This window comes from Chrysemys picta, chromosome 3 (genome assembly GCF_011386835.1).
Source record: "Chrysemys picta bellii isolate R12L10 chromosome 3, ASM1138683v2, whole genome shotgun sequence".
Lineage (NCBI taxonomy): Eukaryota > Metazoa > Chordata > Testudines > Emydidae > Chrysemys > Chrysemys picta.
The window spans coordinates 145,690,345-145,711,642 of record NC_088793.1 but is presented as its reverse complement, the minus strand read 5'-3'; the positions used below and the strand labels follow the sequence as shown (position 1 = coordinate 145,711,642).

Sequence of the window (21,298 nt, the reverse complement as noted above, 5' to 3'; positions counted from 1 at the left end):
TTTTGTTATAATGTTTAGTATTTTCTTTTAAGATTTATTAGGCGAATGATAGCAATACACATTACTAGAGTTTTCCTCCACAGTGTCATTTCGAGAATGTGTGTGACATGAACAAAATCACTTTGGGCATTTTTATATTGATGCTTAGTTTAAAATAAAATAAAAAGTATTATCACACAAGGGTAAAGAACAGAATTAACAATTAATTGAGCATTTCTTTCTAGCTGGATACTGACAGATTTCTAAACTGTTTGCTCTAAAGTCTCAAGATCAAATTGAATGGGTTATTGCCGAGTTCTGATGTGCACTGTGTTGTACAGAGAAAGACTTAATCCTTGCCCTGAGGAGTTTGCCATCTAAGGCCCGGATCCAACAAAGATCTTCAACTTTTTATACCACATATATTTTATTGTACTGTTTATGATTTAGGCCCAGTACTATACATATGCTTAACTTTAAGTATGTGACCACTCCCACTGAAATCCATGGAACTTGCACATGTTTAAAGGTACGCATGTGAGAGTCTTTGGAGGACTGGTTCTAAATCTAAATTCAAACGTATATAAAAGTTTTTATATAAGTACACATACACACATTTTCCTATTCCATAAAGAAAACTACCTTGAGAACATTAGTTACAAGGTTAAGCATTCAAGGCAGGAAATGTGAAAGCTACAAGGGACACAGCACAATTAACTTTAAAATCTCACTTCTGTTTTATATAAAAACTAATCACCTAGTATTGTTAAATACACCCCTGAAAATTACTATCCTCCAGGATAAATGGAGGCAAGGGAATAATTGTGCCTCTGACAGTGACAAGCACAATTTCTTTCCCGGGCTGTTCTGGGGCAGTTTTGCTACATCCCATTCCTTAATCAAGGCTATCTGTAAATTGATAATCTAGTGCTTTTAGGTAATCTACTGTGGTGTACTATACTCTGTGGTGAGCGAGAAATGGCGCCCATGAAAGCCATTTAGAAATAAAATATGTTCAGCAAATAAAGTAAGGACTCCACTATATCCACAGTGAATTAGGCAAAGGCTTCTGCATCTTTTCTCCAGCATATTAAATCATATGATATTATATGGTATTTATTTGAGAAGGATTGGGGATGGAAGATGTTAAATTCTGGTTTTTACTATTTTGAGCTTGATAGTGGGTCATCTATAAAGAGATGTCAAAAAAGTAATCAGAAATGAGACTGCACTGGGGGTGGGATATAACAGAGATAGATAAAAGATTTAGGGGTCATCCATATGGCACAGAAAATATTTCATTTTATGACATCACCATAGATATTGGAAGTAATAGACTGTTTGGTAAAAAAATAACTGGAATCCACAAAGTATGTGTATGTGAAGAATAATATCAACCTATTCATGTTGATTTAAGAAACTGTAGCAAAGATTGGGATATTTCTGAATATTTCTAGTATTTACATACTGTACGTGTATATACATATTATAGCATTGATTAACTTTATTTATAAAGTTATCCTTTGGGTGAAGTTTGGGGAAAAATTACACATACTCATATCAAAGATTAAGGCAGTAATTTTGTTAATCATTCTCTGCCTTAAGGAAATAGTTCAGACATATTTTAGTGTTTGCACAATGCAAAGTAAAATGCAGGGGGGAGCAGGACGCTGTTTTGATTCAGTAAACAGCAATCTATTCTTTGAAATATTATTGAACCAGTGCACCAATACAACATTGATGCACTGTGCTGTTTTTACATTTCAGATAAGTCTGGTCATAGCCTTGGGAAAGCAACTATGGTAAAGATCCCATGGCACCATTTACAAGAGTGAGGATGTTAATGCTGCTGTCGTGGTAAAATTTTTCTTTTAGGTAATTACATTCTATCTCAGTTCCCACTGCAGTTTCAGTTTACAAAATGTTTTTTTCACTGGCTGCCTTAAGTTATAAGGTACTATCACTGTAGGACAACGACCCCAGTCTTTGAATTAAAGAATAGACTTTCTTAAAACAAAATGTATCAACTACACCAGAGAACTATCGTATTCAACATACCCATCTGAGACCACAGAGGCAGTTCACTAGGCAAAGAGTTTTGGAGATATAGATACACAAACTCCAGTAGATAGTTTCCAATGATTAAATTCTAAACAATCAAATATATGCAGCGGTGCTGGAACAATTTTTATACTAGAGGTGTTGATGATGGAAACCGTGTATTTGGTGTTTGTTATTACTACTTCAAACCAGGAGGTACAGCAGCACCCCCTACCCACCCCCAGCACTGCTAGTTCCAGCACCCATGAATATATGTATATGGGTGGGTAAACAAAAAAAAAAAAATCCAGACTCTGGGAGAAGTGGGGGGGGGAGGAGATTTCCTTTTATTAGAAGCCATATTTACGAAAAACATCTATACTCACAGCATATCCACCAACCTGGGGGACTATTGGAAATTAGCAAGCAAATCAACCAGACATAATGGAGGAAGAGCAGAATAGAAGATCAAGGGGGAACAGCAGCTTATAAGGCCTAATGACCAGAAGGAGACTCAGGGTACATCTACTCCAGGATAAAAACCCCACAAGTTGTCCATGTCAGCTGACTCAGATGTTTGGGGCTCAGGCTCCAGGGCTAAAAAACTTCTGTGTAGACATTCAGGCTAAGGCTGGAACCTGAGCCCTGAGATCCCGTGAGCCCGAATGTATACATAGCAATTTTTAGCCCCGCAGCCTGAGTCAGCTGACCTGGGCCAGGTGGGGGCTTTTATCCCTGTGCAGACCTCTTCAGATGAGGATGCAACACTAACATTGTAGTTTCTTGCTAAAGATGTGGAGATTTCCAGGTGGGTGCTCTGTAGAGCTCTTCACAAAACACTTTCTTTCTGCCAGAGTATGGATAGATATATTGTGAATATACTCAGACTTGAGTTATTTTTCAAGCCTTCTTTTACACTTAGAAGGTTGGACCCACCAGCAGACAGCTGTCTGAAGCTTTCATTCCTCTGTTCTCGCCAATAAAAGAAAAGAACAAAGCATCAGATTTCTTGAAGTACTAGGTCCTGTCTAAGCAGAATTGGATGGATTTGCAAACAGGGATGCAATGCCATCCAATCTCTTGGAGATACAAAAGTAATGTCCTAAGTGAAATGATAGGGTAAGATTTTCTGCTATGTTCAAAGTACTATTTTGTCTCGGGGAGGAAGGTAGAGTCAAGGCCATTTAACTCACTAATCCTGTAGTAGAAGAGACTTCATTTGGACAGGCAACTTTAAACAATGAAGAAAAAGGGATGTGGGTAGCTATACATTTAGAAGGCTGCTCCATTATCTGCTTCAGAACTAAATTAAGCTTTCAGCAGTTTGCAATGGGAGACTTAGCAGGATGAAACTTCACAACTATTTAATGAATCTGCAAATGTGATGTGATGCTAGACTAGTTGATGAAATTCAAAAGAGCATTCAAAATGGCAGTCTCAATCTATGAAGCATAGAATAGAAATGTAAGGCAGGAAGAGATCTTGAGCCTCTTGCACTATGACAGGACCAAGCAGACCTAGACCATCCCTGACAGGTGTTTGCCCCCCCCCCCCTTTTTTTTTTTTTTTTAAAGCTCCCAGTGATGGGGATGCCACAACCTCCCTTGGAAGCCTATTTCAGAGCTTAACTACCCTTATAGTTAAAAAGGGTTTCCTAATATCTAACAAATTTTCCTGCCTACAGATTAAGCCCATTACTTCTTGTCCTACCTTCAGTGGATATGGAGAACAATTGATCATACTCCTCTTTATAATGGCCCTTAACATGTTGGAAGACTTATCAGGTCGCACCTGAGTCTTCTTTTCTCAAGTCTAAACATACCCAGTTTTTTCAACTTTCCCTTATAGTTCAGATTTTCCAAACTTATTATTTTTATTGATCTCCACTGGACTCTTTCCAATTTGTCCACAATCCTTCCTAAATTGTGGTACCCAGAATTGGACACAGTACTGCAGCTAGGGCCTCAATAGTGCAGAGTAGAGTGAGACAATTACCTCCGGTGTCTTACATATAACACTCCTGTTAATACACCCAAGAAGTTTAGTTTTTTTTGCAGATGCATCACATTGACGCATATTTAGTTTGTGGTCCACTATAACCTCAAGATCCTTTTCAGCAGTACCACCTATATAGGTGTGCATTTGAGTTTTCCTTCCTAACTGAAGTACTTTGCATTTGTCTTTATTTAATTTAATCTTGTTGAATTCAGAGAAATTCTCCAATTTGCAAGGTCATTTTGTATTTTAAAAACCTGTTCTCTAAAGCGCATGCAATGCCTCCAAGCTTTGTGTCATCTGCAAATTTCATAAGCATATTCTCTACTCCATTATCCTAGTCATTAATGAAAATATTGACTAGTAGACACAGGCCCCGTGAGGGCCTTACTACATATGCTTCCCCAATTTGACAGAAAACCATTGATAACTACTTTTTGAGTATGATCTTTCAACCAGTTGTGCACCCACCTCAAAGTACTTTCATCTAGACCATATTGCCTAGTTTGCTTATGAGACTGTCATGTTGGGATTTGTCAAAAGCCTCACTAAAAATCAACATACAACTGGTCTACTGCTTCCCCCATCCACTCAGTCAATAATCCTATCAAAGAAGGAAATTAAGTTTCTTTGGCATTATTTGTTCTTGACAAATCCATGCTGGCTATTCCTTATAACCCTATTATCCTCCAGATGCTTACAAACTGATGCCTTAAATACCCCAGGATGAATTTTACCAGACCCTGTTGACTTGAATACATCTAAACTACCTAAATAGTCTTTAACCTGTTCCTTCCTTATTTTTGATTGCATTCCATCCCGATTGTCAGTATTAATGGTGTTTAGTCATCACTAGCCTTTTTAATGAAGACTGAAGCAACAGACACTAAACCCCTCAGCTTTCTTGATGTCATCAGTTATTAGTTCTCCTTCCTCACTAAGTATAGGAACTACACTTTCCTTCATCTCTCTTTCTTGCCTAATGTATTTAAAGAACCTCTTCTTATTGACTTTTATGTCCCTTGTCAGGTGGAACTCATTTTATGCCTTAGCTTTTCTGATTTTGTGCTGTTCTTCTGTGCTCCTCCTTAGCATGTAACAATGTTTCCATTTTTTGGAGGATTCTTATTTGATTTTTATGTTAGTATAGAGCTACTGATGGAGCCATATTGGCTTCTGACTATTCTTCCTATCTTTCCTTTGCATTGGAACAGTTTGCAGTTTTGCCTTTAATATTGTTTCCTCACGGAACTGCCAGCTCTCCATTTTCCCTTAGATTTTCTTCTCATAGGACCTTACCTACTAGTTCTCTGAATTTGTTAAAGCCTTCTTTTTTGAAGTCCATTATCCTTATTCTGCTGCTCTCATTCCTTCCCTTCCTTAGACTCATGAAATCCATCATTTTCACCCAAATTGCCTTCCACCTTCACATTTACTACCTATTCCTCCCTGCTTGTCAGAATCACGTCTAAAATAGCTGTCTCCCTGGTTACTTCCTCCACTTTCTGGAACAAAAAATTATCCCTGATCAAGTCTCCACTAAGTTCTTAGGATGTATGTTTTGCTGTATAAAACTTTCCCCAACAAGTGTCTCGGTAGTCAAAGTCCCCCCATTACTACCAGGTCCTATGTTTTGGATATTTCTGTAATTTGATTTAGAAATGCCTCATCTACTTCTTCCCAATTTGGTGATCTGTAATAGACTCCCAGCACAACATCATCCCTATTTTTTAACACTTTTCTCTCTCAGAAACTCTCAACTGGTCTGCCTCCCACTTCCTTCTGGACCGCAGAATAAGTATATATATCCTTTATGTAGAATGCAATCCCTCCTTCCTTTATCCCCTGAACAAGATATCCCCTGCTATACAAATATTCCAGTCATGAGACTTAATCCACCAAATCTGTGAGGTCAATTAAATAATGATTTAGCTTATGTACTAATTCTTCCAGTCCTTCCTGTTTATTCCCCAAACTCCTTGCATTTGTGTACAGATATCTAAAATCAAGTGTGAAGACCAAATGCCACACAGGAACTTAGGGTAGGTCTTGATAGTTTTAGTGCCAATTAGCTTCTATGTTCAGATCACCAACACTTTCCCCATTGTCAGCTGCAGAATAAGACTCAGAACAAGGAAGACACTGTCTCCTCCAAGGGGAGAAGGAATTCTTATTAGAAGACATTCATAAGGAGTCTCTTCTTCAGGACCAAGGAAGCCAAGGAAGACAGTAGTGCCATGCCATCAGAAGCAGTGCTAACCAGAAACTTCTCCATCCCTGAGTTCTGTGGGTCTGAAACTAAAGTGTAAGGAAGAAAGCAGAAAGGAAAAGATGCCTGAAAAATGCAAGGGTCTCAAAGCCTTCCCAGCAGCCAGCCTTATGTCAGCTTCTTCTAGTAAACACAAAGACAGAATATTGTAGCTTGTGATGCAGCTACCAGCCTTTATTATAAAGACATACAGAGGCACCCAAACTCTTCACCTTGTGGGTTCAGATTGGTGTAGTCAGTCTACAGTTCTCCAGACTGATAGATCTACTGTGTTGCGTATGAGAACCAATTCACAGAGAAACCAGTACTGCTAAATTTAATTTTAAAAGTATTTTTAAACAGTGGTAATTTTTGGTAGAGCCTTCCTGTCTCAGCCCCATTGTGCTATGCACTGTATAAATATGTAACAAAAGACAGCCCATTTTCTTTTCCTTTCCTTTCTATCTTCTGTTCCCTTACCCCACCTTTTCTACATAGACTCTGTGAGCTGCTTGGACTAAAAATGATAATCACTTCTCCTTTCTGCCTTCCCTTACCTAAAAATTTTGGCTAGTACTATTTATTTCTTCATACATCTCAGAGGTCCATTAGATCAAATAAAATACCTTTACTATTTAAATACAAAATATAAAACACTCAACCAGATCATGACTCACACAAGAACTAGATGGTGACTCAAACTAGTTGCCATCCACTGCTGGGAACTACTGATGTAACAAATGAACTGTGTTTCATTGCAGAGGTGGCTACTTTTCATCAGTAGATGAAGTAATTCCTGTATTTGAAAAATGATTAGGAATGATCTTTCTGGATAAATAAAATTAAATTAATGGAGATATCCCATCTCCTAGAACTGGAAGGGACCTTGAAAGGTCATCGAGTCCAGCCCCCTGCCTTCACTAGCAGGACCAAGTACTGATTTTGCCCCAGATCCTTAAGTGGCCCCCTCAAGGATTGAACTCAGAACCCTGGGTTTAGTAGGCCAATGCTCAAACCACTGAGCTATCCCTCCCCATCCCCATGGATGAAAGATCATATGTAAAAATTATGAAATAACAGTAAAAAACTTCACTTGAAACTACAAATATGAGATATGAGATATAACTAATTCCTCATTAAGGAAAACATGTTTTGTTAACTTTCTTAAATTTTTTAAAACCTATCAAATGAAAATAGCATAATACAAATGTAAATGTGCATCATGTTCTCATTTAGACATGAACAAGACATAAGTATATTAAAATCTCATCACGCACTTAAGTGATGAGTTTCCTTCAATATTCTTTTATAAAAGATTAATTGTAAATGCCAGCGTAATTCTACACTAAGAATACAAATATAATTGTACATTAAAGTCACTCAGAGTAATAGCTTCAGTAGTATTGTAACTCTGACCCTTATGAATAATGTCTGAATACCTTCACCCTGTTCACAAAGGACTTTTCCTTCTCTGTATTAAAGAGAAAAAAGCAATTAGGGAAATTAATGAAAAATGTCCAATTTACAATTTCAAGGACATCCGGATCACCTTGCTCCTCCCCAGAAAATGATGCAGGATGTCACTGAGTGATCTGCTTGGGTTGCAAAGACCTGTTTCAAGGTGAGGTTTCTAAATGATTAAGTGACATTTAAGTGGTCTTCATCTGCTTATTTATCAATTTAATTTTTATGAGGAACACGTGATCTTTTGCCATATAGATTTTTTTATTATTATTATTATTATTATTTTTTTTTAGAGACAATTAATCTAGAATGAACCTGCCAGAACATATTTAAACCTCAGGAAAACTTAAGATACATTTCTAGTTGTAAGAGTTGTCATTAAATCAATACCACATGCAACTTACTATTAGGGTATTTCATAAACAGAGGTGCCTGTCAACAAGCTCTGCCAAACGAGAGACTTTACAGGCAATACACGTTCTGTATTTGTAGCTAACTATGCTTAAGATGAGTCAACAAATAAGAAATAAAATTGCAGTCATCACCAAAACACTGAAAGACTATTCTATCTCATAACAGCAGCAGCAACCTATACAATATTTAATTGTAGAGGGAGCAATAGCAACCCCTATATTTTCCATTATAAAAAAACCTTCCCATTATTTTTCCCCCTTTTTAAAAAAAGATCTCTAGATTCACCATGGTTTGCAGCAGGAGGAGAGTCCTGAGGTAAAGGTAAGCATTTGCTGACCCCATGGCCATTCTTTCTGCAGTGGGCAAGTTAAGGAGCTGCTGAAACTGCTATTTTCTGGTAATGTGTTGCTCAATACAGCTTATTCCTGGGTGGATGTGAAAACCCCTGAACATTTTATTAGCACTATGCATGCAATGCCCTAGTTTCTCAGTTTGGATTAGAAGCCAGGAGACCATGAATTCAAGTCATTTCTTCTAGTCACAGTAACTGGTTTTAATAATTTTGTGCCCTTTACAAAACTTATTGGATAAAGCCTCTTACCCCACTGAGAGGTTACAGAAGCTTGGAATAAAAACAAGATCTCTAATAGGACAGACTCAAGTCTCATCTATTTAGATTTGGCAGATTATTTGAGGGGCAGTGCAGTTGAGTACACTTGTTTGTAAAATGGGGCTACTCATATATACATAATACACTCAGTGTATTATGCACGCTCCTCTACTCACATGTCTACAAAGGATAACAGTCTACTTGCGCTCCCTACTAGGGCAATTCACCTTTTAGGTCAAGTGCTAGTGTCTGTGTTGAAGAAACTCTGGGGTTCAAGCCCTGCTGATTGTGTGTGTGGTTGGGAGGGTGTAAGAGTTGCATAATATTTGTCTTTTCAAAAACCCTAGAGAAGTACTTACAAATTACAACATTAAACACGCTAATACTGCAAATTCAAGCACTCAAGTTTGGAAATACCAGATTTAAGGATTCCCATGAAACCTTTATTCTGCTTTCTAGTGCACAAACACACTGTGACAGTGTCTAATTACATGATCTCACACAATTTTTTTCACAAGACACCAGCTTCATTCAGTAGACAGGATGGATGGTACTCAGAAAATGAATCAAGGCTGTGTGGCAAATGAGGCTGTTTGTAGGACCTTCGCTTTGTACAGTTAGTAGGTGTGTAGTAAATGAAGCAGGAAGAAAAAAGATGGTTAAAGCAGTTTGATACCAGGAAGAACTGGGTTCTATTTCTGGCCCCTGTGGTGCTGGGCAAAATCACCTAAATCCAAATTTTCATAGACTATCACTAACTGTGTGCTACTCATATTCTGGGTGTGCACACTTGAGATCCCTCGACCTTCATCTCCGGAGATGCTGAGAGCATTCATACTTGCAACTAAAATCAATGGAAGTAGTGAATGCTCAGCACACCTCTGGCAGTAAGGTAGTGTGGTCTTGAAGAATGAGTACAGGATTGAGAGTTAGAAGGAGCTGAGAATCCTGACTTTGCCATAGATTCACTGTGCGGTCTTGAGAAAGTCACTTTGTATACTCGAAGCACTGTATATTTCTTAACTAAGTGTCCTAAAAGCAGAGTACTATAAAATAATAAATATTCTGAAAAAAAGTCAGGATTTTGTGTGTTTTGAATTGGGTGCCCAATCAAACATTGAGGCACACAAGATTAGTAGAGCCTTGTAAATTCTTCATCTGTGAAAACCCTCCCTAACTAGCAGGGGCATTGCAAAGATGCTCAGATCAGCATCACAGAAAAACCCAGGAGGAAATTAAAAGTTCCATATTCAGTGAAGGGCGTGGAATGGCAGTAAATGAGGTAAGGAGCCACACACTTGAGAAAAAAAAAAAAATACTGAACAGCTGCATCATTTCTTGAGCATTGTCCATCCTAGGAACTAAATAAGGCAAGGGTTCTGTAGGAAAAAAATACTATGTTACTGTATAACTAAAGACTATCATCATGCGTATACCCAAGGTTGCATAGGCCATCTTAATTCTAATATTTCTAATTTCTAAGTGCTAACTACAACTGTAATTAACAGGGTTTTTTTTAAACTAAGATGGAAAAGATATAAACATAAAATGCACAAAAAAACTCCATGAATTATACATTAATAGCACTGGATTTTCATGCAGCAATCTATGAGTGTCTGGTACCTTACATCAGTGGTTCTCGAAGTGCTCACAAAAGATCTAAATTCCTTCTGTGGCACTGTTTGGGAAGGAAATGCAACCTTCATTCGCACACTCTATATTACTTAGAACCACAAACCTTAGAAAAGTCCTTTCTAATTTATAATCCAAAGCTGTTAGTTTCTCTAAGTTGTCTCTTCTTGTTACCTATCCTAGAAAAGCGGAGAACTCCAACATCACTTTTATGATTCCTGTCCATTAATATAATCATCTGTCTTTATACCAAATAATTGCATACTCATTTTGAGCTAGCTAATGTTTTGTCTCAAATATGCATGAAGAGAAGGCAATATTTTCTGGGTGTATTCATTTTCCCAGATCTGTACCTATCAGCACATTTCCTTCTCTCCTTTAAGGAGTTCAAACAGGTCCTCTTTCTATCAACATCTCTAAAGCAAACCTTGATTGATATTTTGAGAGTGCAGACCTTCACAGCTGTTTCCCTAACCCCAAAATAAAAATATTTAGATACAAGAGTTGTATTATAAAATGCCTCCAATGAACATGTAAGTAAAAAAGAAAGCAAAGAAGGTATATTAAAATACATCAGGAAAAATTCAAGAGTGTTCATTTGGATTTACTTGTTAAGTATAATGATGACAGATTTTTTTGTAAATTTAGTACAAAATACATTAAATAAGGGTTGAGAATTTAAATACACAGAAGTTCCTTGTGAATTTTCAATATATGGTAGCAACTTGTGTTGGTCATATATTTATATTTACGTACCCTTCCGTGAAAAAGAACCACCTCTCCCTTACTTTAGCCACTCCTTGACAATTTTTAAATTCACAACCATGAAATATATTGTTCCTATACATCCCTCCTTTCAACCTTCCAATATCCACAATTGGCAATAACCCAGCAACACAACATCTACTTAATTTCTTTAAGATTTCCCACCAGGGCCTTCCCACTCCCTCATGGGGTGGGGTGGGGGAGAGGGTGGGGAAAGAAACAGGCCTTTCTGTATGGCCTGGTCAACAAACTAGGGCTACTTGCTCTTCTATCTCCAAAAGCCACATCTCTTTCATTCCTTTCTATCTGTATGAGCTGTGACACATTCATCCAGAACCTCTAACCAGTAGCTTCTGCCCTTCATGTGGTGCAGGACTTGCACAGGGCTTGGCCTCCCTGAATGACAACCTTGTTCAGCCCCAGCAACTGCCCAGCAGGAGAAGCAGCTCATCGGTTGTTGCTGTCAGTCTCTCTCAGAGAAAAGCTGTGCCATGTTTCACTGGTTCTGTGCTATATTTTATTGGGTATTCTAAGGAAAGAATAACACCCTGTACTGAATAAAAATTACAATTAAAAAAGTTTTTTACAAGTAGGATTCTTAACTTCTTTTTAAATTGTTAACAGTACTAAGTGCCACTCAGCAAAACTGACATTTGAACACAGGGGTGGTAACTTTGCTCTAGTCCACAGGAAATTTTAAAATTCGTTTCCAGAGATACAGAGCCCTGCAAGAACTGAGACAAAGATTTTTAAAAAATGGGTGCCAAAAGCAGACACCTATATGGGGATTTAGGACCCTAACTTTAGGCACCTATTTTTGAAAATCTTGATCTGAATTATTAAATTCAAACTTAAGTCTATTCAAATAACTTATGAATAGATTCAGAAAAAAATCTAATATGCTGTGTATTACAGAAGTTAATTTATAGAAGGAATAAACCACTTTTTAAAATAAGTCATTTATGGACAACATGGCCCACAGCCACAATAAACGAAACAACTTGTTCTCTCAGGCAAAATTAAGTAAGTTGTTTCCATGGAACATAAAAGTAGTCAGCACCATTTTAGATAAGAAAAAAATTCTAACTATCAAGATTAACACCATAACAGGACTTGCATTAGCCATAGTGTTTGAAATTAGCTACTCTGATTTATCTTAAATTTGAGCTGCAAGTTTGTAAATACTTGACCAGAGTGTTCTTAAAAAATGAGATAATCCTATAGTGATGGGTCAAATACTCTGAAATATCCAGAGAAACATTCTTCACATAGTTCAAAATTTTTGTTGATTGAGGTTCTTTGAAGACATTTTTGGACTGCTTCAGCTCAAAATAACAGTGCCCCACCTACCACAGAGTAGTTACAGAGAGCCAGCTATACTGCCTTTATTTTGTTCTATATATGCATGGTTTTGAAAAAACACTTGTAAAAAGGTAGCTCCTATCCCAAATGGTTTGTCTTATGCCTCAAGGAATGAAATATTAACATGACACCCTGCAAGCTGTTTTCAAGCTCCAGTGGGAATCCATGACATCTGTGACATCATAACTGAGAGGGAGCCAGCTATTGCAGCTTCAGGAGAACTAAACCAGCGTCTGACAAAGTGGGTATTCACCCACGAAAGCTTATGCTCCAATACATCTGTTAGTCCATAAGGTGCCATAGAACTCTGTCCCTTTTTACAGATCCAGACTAACCTGGCTACCCCTCTGATACTTAAAAGATACAGAATCATTCATGGCTGAATACCCACTCCCAGTTCCACTTTTAGAGAGTTCAGAAGTAATGGTAGGGCTCACACATTTTCACAAAATGACTATATGTTACCTTTAACCAGGATTTCTGGTTAATGCTGACAACTGGCACGTGTATGCACACTAATATTAAGTCAACTATAAATTTCTCATTAACACCACACACTTAGGACAGAAAGATTAACAACTGAAGACCAAAAATCCACACTGTCATTTATACCCTTGGTTCACAGCATGAGGAGGCATAGTGGGCAGAGGTAAACCAACAAACACAGCTACAGAACAATTTCCACTCCCAGGAGCACATGTGCACCCATAATGAATATCCTTGGGACTAGCTCTTGAAGAAGAATAGTAAGATACAAAATTGTCAGCTAGAAATGTGATTTTTCAAGGTGATAGCATCTGTAAACAGATTTTTTAAAAAGTAGTTTTGAAAAAGGGATAATTTCAAACTGTGCAAGAGTTTAAAACTCTACAAAATAAAGAAATCACATCAACAGCCACAGCAAACAAATTTCATCTCAAGACTTATATAAATCTACTATCAAGGAGTAATAAAATATGCTTTTTCATTTTTTTTTTAAATGTCAAAAATAACCCCGATGGAAATTTGCAGGGACTGTCTATTTTGTTCAAGTAGCATGAAATTCTCTTGCAAATGAATCTTTACATTTACCCTGATTTTGTCAATAGCAGCTCTGCTTTTCCACCAGGCTCATTTCAGAGAAAGAAATGCAATATGCTTAAAAAACAAAAACAAAAAACCGAACACCACTTTACCTGAATCGTTACGGAGGTATGACGACATTGCTGGAATGAGACAAGACTGACTGAGTAGCTCTAACAGAACTGATGGAAGAGCATTGCTGTTTTGTCCTCTACCCTCATGGCTAGTCTGGGTCTCTCCATTTGATATGCTACCTGCAGGATTTATGTAACTAGCAAGAACCTGAAAATTAAAATATATTGAGACGCTTAGTCAAAATCTGATGCATTTTAGAAATAATAACTCAAATTGTCCATATCTACTTAATGGCTGGCTTGTTATTTCGCCTATTAAATGTTAGAAGTTACTCCTTCGAGCTCAAAGATGATTTAGATAGAATCCTATACAGAAATTACTAGATCACAGTTTATTACTATTTTTGCTAAATTAAGAAGGTAGAGTAAGCATTAAATAAAGCCACTTCAAATTATTACTCAAAAGTTTAGGTTTAAAGAACCCATTCAAAGCACTAAATTGCTAGACATATTGTTGTGTGTCATTGAGGGAGTTCTGACACTCCTATTAGAATAGCTACCTTCTAAATACATCCTATCTCCAGTTTAATCCCATGATAAATCCAATTTGTAAATCATATGGCAAACAGTGAAGACAGTGAGAAGTATCTGCCCTCTCAATAGTATGATGCATAACCTGTTGGATCTTAGACGGTTGACAACAGAGAATACCTTAATCATCAACATCTAGCAAAGAGACTGCAACTTTTACTGTTAAATATGGACCTCACCAGTTATCCATGCTTCAGTCACTTCTGGTGAGATTACTCCCTGCATGGGGCTACACCTGAAGACTGCCTTTGATCTTTAGTCAGTGAATAATACAGCTGTTTTCTTCCTTGTTTGTGTAGTGAATTGTCTTGGAGGGAGCATGAAGCTTGCGTTCTATCATCTACAAGGACTTCAATTAGTTTCTTGGAAACTAACTGGAAACTATTGGTTTTTTACCTATTACATTTTATGTGGCTCAGGCCTGAGCCACCTTAAAAACTGCCTCTCCCCTGTGCTCTATCCTAGTAGTAAAGATTAGCAAAGGCATATGAGCTGACAGCTCCATGAGTTAAATTTGTACTGACTGCAGATAGGATTTCTTATAAAAAGGGCCCTGGGCTCTGGAATTCACTCCCTATGTTTGTTAGCATGAGCTTGTTGAATTTCATGGCTTGCTACTAGGCTTATTTAATAGTTTTGTTTTCCTATTTTTTTTTTTCCTTCTTCAATAAAAGATGTTTGATAGGAGACTGACTCTTTTGCGTATGGACGTATAATAATGGTGATCTAACAGAGTCCTTTAAATGACAATGTGGCAGTTTATGTATTTAAATTATGCATTTTTCTTTTTCAGTTCTTAAGAGTATAAATACATTTTATAAATGAAAAAAGGCAATATGTATATCAGTTGTAAGATTATGCCATCAGCCTCAAGACATTCAAACTTTTGCTTGGCTCTGAAGTAGTAGTAATTCCCCTATGTCTGAAAACAGCCTTCTTGGACAATTTGGGTAATAAGAAGGGACTTAAAAAAAAAAAATCAGTTACCCTTGCTAATGGTGGAAAAAAAGGAGGAAATTACAAAGAAGCCTATTTGGCAAACTAGAAATTAGTCTGTTCCTAGGCTCCAAGGTCTCCTTCTCTGATCATCTGCCTTTGCTTTTGCCTGGATGCCAATAGGTCTACATGGGAGCATAAAAGCACCACAGACATCTACTAGAATATTCTTGGTTCAGTGAACATTCAGAGCTGTCCATGTGCTGACAACTAAGCACATCCGCTTTTGTGTTCTGTTCTTTTTATGGATCACCATGATAGAGGTTATAAACTTATAGGTAGATCCTCCTCCTAGGGAAAAAAAAATCTGTGTTTATCATTTAAACTTGAGCTTCTTGTGATCTCTTGCTAATTTACATTTGCCACATTCACTGTATTACCTGGTTGAACAGAGACATGCTCTATATACTCTCAAGTGGTCCCGAAGGTCCAAAAGCATCAAACTCAGTCTATAGAAGGCAATGCTCTGCAATCTTCCTCACCTTGATAAAGTAACTGGTGTGTTATAACATAGAAATACTCCCCAACCTGAAAGACTGGCATGCATTCTCATTTTTGGTGGTCAGGAACAAACCCCTCCCCCAATCATATAATCACAGGGGCATCCACCTTTGCTACAAAGCTATTATGCACATCAAGCTTACAACCTCCTGTTTTCAGCAACTTAGCCTGAAAATGTCTAACAAAACAGCTGCACAATTAATTACTTGAGGTCACAGGTGTATTGCATCAGTCTTTAAGCAAATAGCTTATTGGAATTTTCTGCTCCATCTGGTTCAGTCCTACACTTTCATACATTCACATTTGTTATGAGAAAAAAAGCTAGACTTTTTTTTAGCTGCAACACAGGAAAAAAAAATTTTTTTTTTTAAACTATAGGCTCACAAATGGCTGATGGGTGTTTCAGCCTAATAAGTAAAATACTTCAGATACTTGAGTGACAAAGGGGTTAAGAATACAACTTTTTTACAGGCTTAACTATCTTACCACCACATGCATGAATGCCTATATGGGTTATCTATACTTCACCATTCCATACCTGCAGAAGACAGGTGACATGTTCTTCTTCCAGCCTTTGTTTAGTCAAAGCTTGTTCTACATCCCATCCAGAAGCAGTGGAGCCAGTTCCAAAGCCAGTACCCTTAGCCCAGTAGAGTTGCTGTTCTTCTGTTGATACACTGTTGTGCGTGCTCGACACCTGTGGCTAATAAAAACAAAAAGGAATTATACATCATATTGTCCAAGTCCTTCAAAATTCCTTCTGTCCTTCAGGAAAGAAGGTTTTTTGTTGCTTTTTATTTACTTATTAAAACAAATTCATGGACATTGTGACACTGCACCCCATATTCTTTGCAGTGATTTTATTAGGATATGATTATGACATAATTATGATGTATTTTATGCAAGATAAGCCATGTAAGGTGTCTTTGGAAAAGTTATGATTTGCTGAATATGATTATCCTATTTGTATGCATGTATCATTTTTGTATCTGAAGTTATGAATATTGACTATGTATCTGTAGTTCAAATGTAGTTACACCTGAGTAATGCCCACTAGACAAGATGCTTTCAGTCTAGATAGTGTGTGAGGAAGGCCTATTCAGGGCAATGGGTCATTAGGAAAAAACAATAGGCCTTAGGAGAAGTTTATCTCCCACCTGGGGAGCCTTTCTGAAAAGGTTACAGACAGCCTCCAGGTAATGGCTGCATCACTCTACAAAGACATGTGATGAGACCACATGACTCCAGACTTCCTCTTGGGATGTCAGTATTTTTCTAGATATTGGTCTGAGAAATAAGCTTTGAAACAAAGGGTTCCTACCCTATGCAAAAGCTATATAAGTCAGGGAGTGACATCATCTGGCGTTCTTCACTCCTCACACAAGACGACTCCTGGAAACACCTGAGGAACAAAGACTGAACTGGGGGAAGTGCTAGATCCAGGCTAAAGGGATTTTTAGCCTGTGAATGAAACACCTGGGGATTCCAAGCTATAAAGCAAGTGCAACTTGCCCCTTAAGAATCTGCAGCCTGCTTGTATAATTTCTTAGGGTGAGAATCTGCTATTCATATCCAATCTATTTAGCACATTAAGCTTAGTTCGCATTTTTTGTTTATTTGCTAGGTAATCTGCTTTGATCGGTTTGCTATCATTTATAATCTCTTAAAAATCTATCTTTTGTAGTTAATAAACTTGTTTTTGCTTTATCTAAACCGGTGAGTTGGGATGAAGTGTATGGGAAGCTTAGCTCAGAGGCAAATGGCTGTTGCATATTCCTCTCCACATTGAGGGAGGGGGTGAATTTTATGAGCTTACGCTGTACAGTTCCCTGTGCAGTGGAAGACGGTATAATTTGGGGTTTATACGCCAGAGGGGGTGCGTGCCTGTGGATTTAGGAGTTGCCTTAGCGGTAGCCTTCCAGGGGCTGGTCAGAGAGCCTGCATGTAACTGCTGCTGGGTGTGTCTCTACCTGTATGTATGCTGGTGAAAGTGCAGGCTGGAGGGCTTGTCACAGCAGTACAGTGTGAGAGGGAGCCCAGGTGGGTGGGTCGGGAGAGCTCAGTGGTACCCCAGTTCCAGGTGGCACCCCGGGGGGGAACCCGTGACAAACATCCATAGGAATTCAACCCCCAGGACAGGAAAGACTCTGCAATGCTTCTGGATTTCTAGTACAGAACCAGGACTGTAAATCATCCCATGTGCTTTTCAGCTTGCATGGGACAGTAAATCATTTTTCTGTTCACTATAATCACGTTGGCAATAACAATATTTTACAATGTACACTAATGAAGGGTAATTAGGATCATGTTAAACGATGCAGCTCTACAACTAGCACTAAAATCTAGCCAAGTTTAATGAAAATTATAATTATTAGACAAATTTGGATGGAAGATAAATGTCATTTCAAACCTTTCTGCAGGCTGCTAAGACTTGGATTATGAAACTACACGAATTATCTGTGAATAAACTTGCTAAAGTAATAAATCAGGAGAAACAGGGTATAGTCCCAGCTCTGCCACAGAATTCATATGTGGCCCAAGTCACTTAAACTCAATGGCATCTCACTTTCTACTCCAGTAAAATGGGAAAGTAAAATACTTTGACCTTGGAGTGTCATGACATTTATTTCACTAACTTTTTAGGAGGTGCTCAGATTGCTTATTCTTATGGTGCTCATTACTGCATTTAAATAATAAAATAAATTTAATAGCAAAATAGCATGAGATTGGTAAACTGTTTTAACATGTGTTAAAATATTCTGGAGCCTGTGTTAAATTTAAAAGATAGCTGCCAGATCTTAGATGAAAGATCATATATAGAAGATAAGAATTCGGAAAAGAAAATGTGACTGATGCCTAAAGTTATGCACCTAAACATATATTTAGGACCAAAATAAGTGACCCACCTTTCAGAAATACTGAGCACTCACAGGTCCCATTAGAATTACTGAGAGCTTTGGGTAATGAGCACTTCTAAAAAGCAGGTTACTTATTTAGGTGCCTAACATCAGGTGCCCCATACTGAAAATTTTGGCCTATGCCAAAAACTGGAGATGACTTCATTTTCTCTTCTGATTTTCACCTTTTGTGTTGTTTCAAGTACAGTAAAGAGAATGAGGAAATAAAGCTGTTAAACTATTTGTAATAAAAAGCAAATACCACTTATGTAATATTAAAATATATAAACAGATTGAATTACAAGTTTTGAATTGGAAAAAACAAGTCAAAAATATATTTACTATGCATCTTAGAAATCTTTTTTTACTGCTAGAAAAGGAAAAGCAGTAGCATTTTAAATAACATTTTTACACTATATAAATATATTATGGCCTTTGCAGTAATATATTGGCAATGCTTTGCATTCATGATTTAATTTTAAATTGGAATCTAAAGTCACTTTAATAGTAAAACTACAATGTGCCCAAACTCATTAAGATGTTACTATAGATGAATATGCTATCTCTTTGGACTTGAGCTCTTCAGGAGAGCCCTCACCTCAAGAATATAGGCTTCAGTACAGGCTTGGTGAATCTCTCATTTCACTCTCACAGGAGGGGGTGGGAAAGCATACAGCATGTAATCTATGTGAGGGCATCTGCTCCTACTGAAAGAGAATCCACTTCGCTGGTAAAACAGTGATCTAGTTTCACATTTCTGTGATTTGCGAGAGAGGTCTACTTCCAGGTGTTTGAACTGCTTGGTCACTAGTTCAAAGATTTCCTAATTCAGATGCCATACAGAATCGTTGGTGGGATAGCTACTCAGCCAATCCTACCCTGAATCCATCAGTATGCTGTATGTGCACTGCTCTGAGTGATGAGATACCCTTCTCTGCCCAGGACAATTTCCCTTGCTTCTGAGAGGAGCTGTGAGCTTCTGATTCCACCAATTATTCAGAAACGTGACCATGGTGTGGGCCCATACTGAACCAAAACATGCTCGCCTCCAAGGTAGTGGTGATAAAAACTTTGTAGTGCATTCATTTCTGTGAACTCTAGGAAACAGATACTTTCTCTTTTCCATGTGGCATTCTCTACATGTGACTGTCTAGTTTTCCAGGTGTGTTCCCCACTCAGCAAGACAGGCATTTGTTGCAGAAGTGGAAGGTGAAATGGTTGGACTTTCAATATGTTTTCTTGTCCTCAAAACCATGCTTTGAGCATCTCTAGTCTCTCCGTGCCAGAAGCTTGAAGTGGATGACAGGGAATGGATCACTTGATTACCTGTTCTGTTCACTCCTTCTGAAGAACCTGGCATTGGCCATTGTCAGAAGACAGGATACTGGGCTAGACGAATCATTGGTCTGACCTAGCATGGCCGTTCTTATGTTTGGTTCACCAACATTCAGAGGGAAATAAAAATACTGTGCCACTCAGTATTAGTGCATGATTTTGTATTGTATCTGGTGTGTGGGTTTAGACCCTAAACAGTAGTTTTTGGAGAATTCATTTACTGAGTTGCTGCTCTGGATGGAGGTTTGATTAAAATAGCATTTAGAAATGATGAGCACTTTTGGACCAGAGACTTGCTAGGATTATTACTAGCATCACTCTGAAAACCCCGGTAGCTGAAGATGGATCAAAAAGGCACGGTCTTATGCTAGAAGTGCAAGGTTATACATTTCAGAAAGCTACCATGACAAGATCGTAGCGTAATGTGGAGATAGACATCTGCCAGCTCAATACACATGGAAGTCTCCTGGATATAGAGCAACTATGATTGATCCTAGGGTTATCATCCAGAATCTTGCTTTCCTTACCCATTTATTTAGTCACTTCACATCAATGATCACTCTGATACCTTCTATGTATTTTGGATTATAAAGAATATAAAGTATACACTGGTGTACATTTAGTCTGAGGGAACTGGTTCTACAGCTCTCGGCTCCAGGAGGTGAGCTTCCATTTTCATTATTACTTGTGCTATACCATATCTTGACTCTGAGTGGATTAAAAAGATGAGGTGGAGCGTTATGTGCCAGCCAGTTGTAATGGACAGGCTGCATTACGCACTTCTGAGGTTGAGTGGAGATGTACTGCTAAAATATTCTGCTTTCTGGTCCGATACTGGGTTTACAGCCCATGAGTAATGTGAGCTGAGCTATTTCTGGGAGAAGGCTAACATTAACTTTACCTGATTCATGAACATCAATTCTACTATTTCTCTCTAGAATAGGTTGGGTCACTTCCTTAGTATTTCTGATTGGTGTAGGAACGGAAGTACATAGGTGTCTCAGTCTCTTCTGAGGATCACAAGGGGGAGTGTGTGTGTGGTGTGTGTGTGTGTGTGTGTGTGTGTGTGTGTGTGTGTGTGTCTTTCAAACTATTGTGATTCTTGACTGTCTTCTCCAGTTCTGTTTCCTTCCATAGGACAGAGAACCCACAAACATGTAGGTTGAACCTTAATTCGATCCCCCTGTGTGTATGCATTATGATACTGTCTGACCCTATGATCAAATACTAGTTTTCTTCCCACCGGATGCCTGCCTCATTCAGAGCACAGAATGGACAATACTCGGAGAATTAATTGGGACTGTGCAGTGGAAGAGTCTATTAGATACTCCCC

At 38.0% G+C, this 21,298-nt stretch overlaps 1 protein-coding gene across 1 annotated transcript in view; it reads right to left on the bottom strand.

Annotated features, from left to right (window-relative positions):
- The window catches only part of BIRC6 (baculoviral IAP repeat containing 6), a 293,548-nt gene that overhangs the window by 70,821 nt on the left and 201,429 nt on the right, over positions 1 to 21,298 (bottom strand). The window contains 2 exon segments of the mRNA XM_008174422.4: positions 13,685 to 13,853; positions 16,272 to 16,436. Coding sequence (XP_008172644.2) covers positions 13,685 to 13,853; positions 16,272 to 16,436 — 334 coding nt within the window.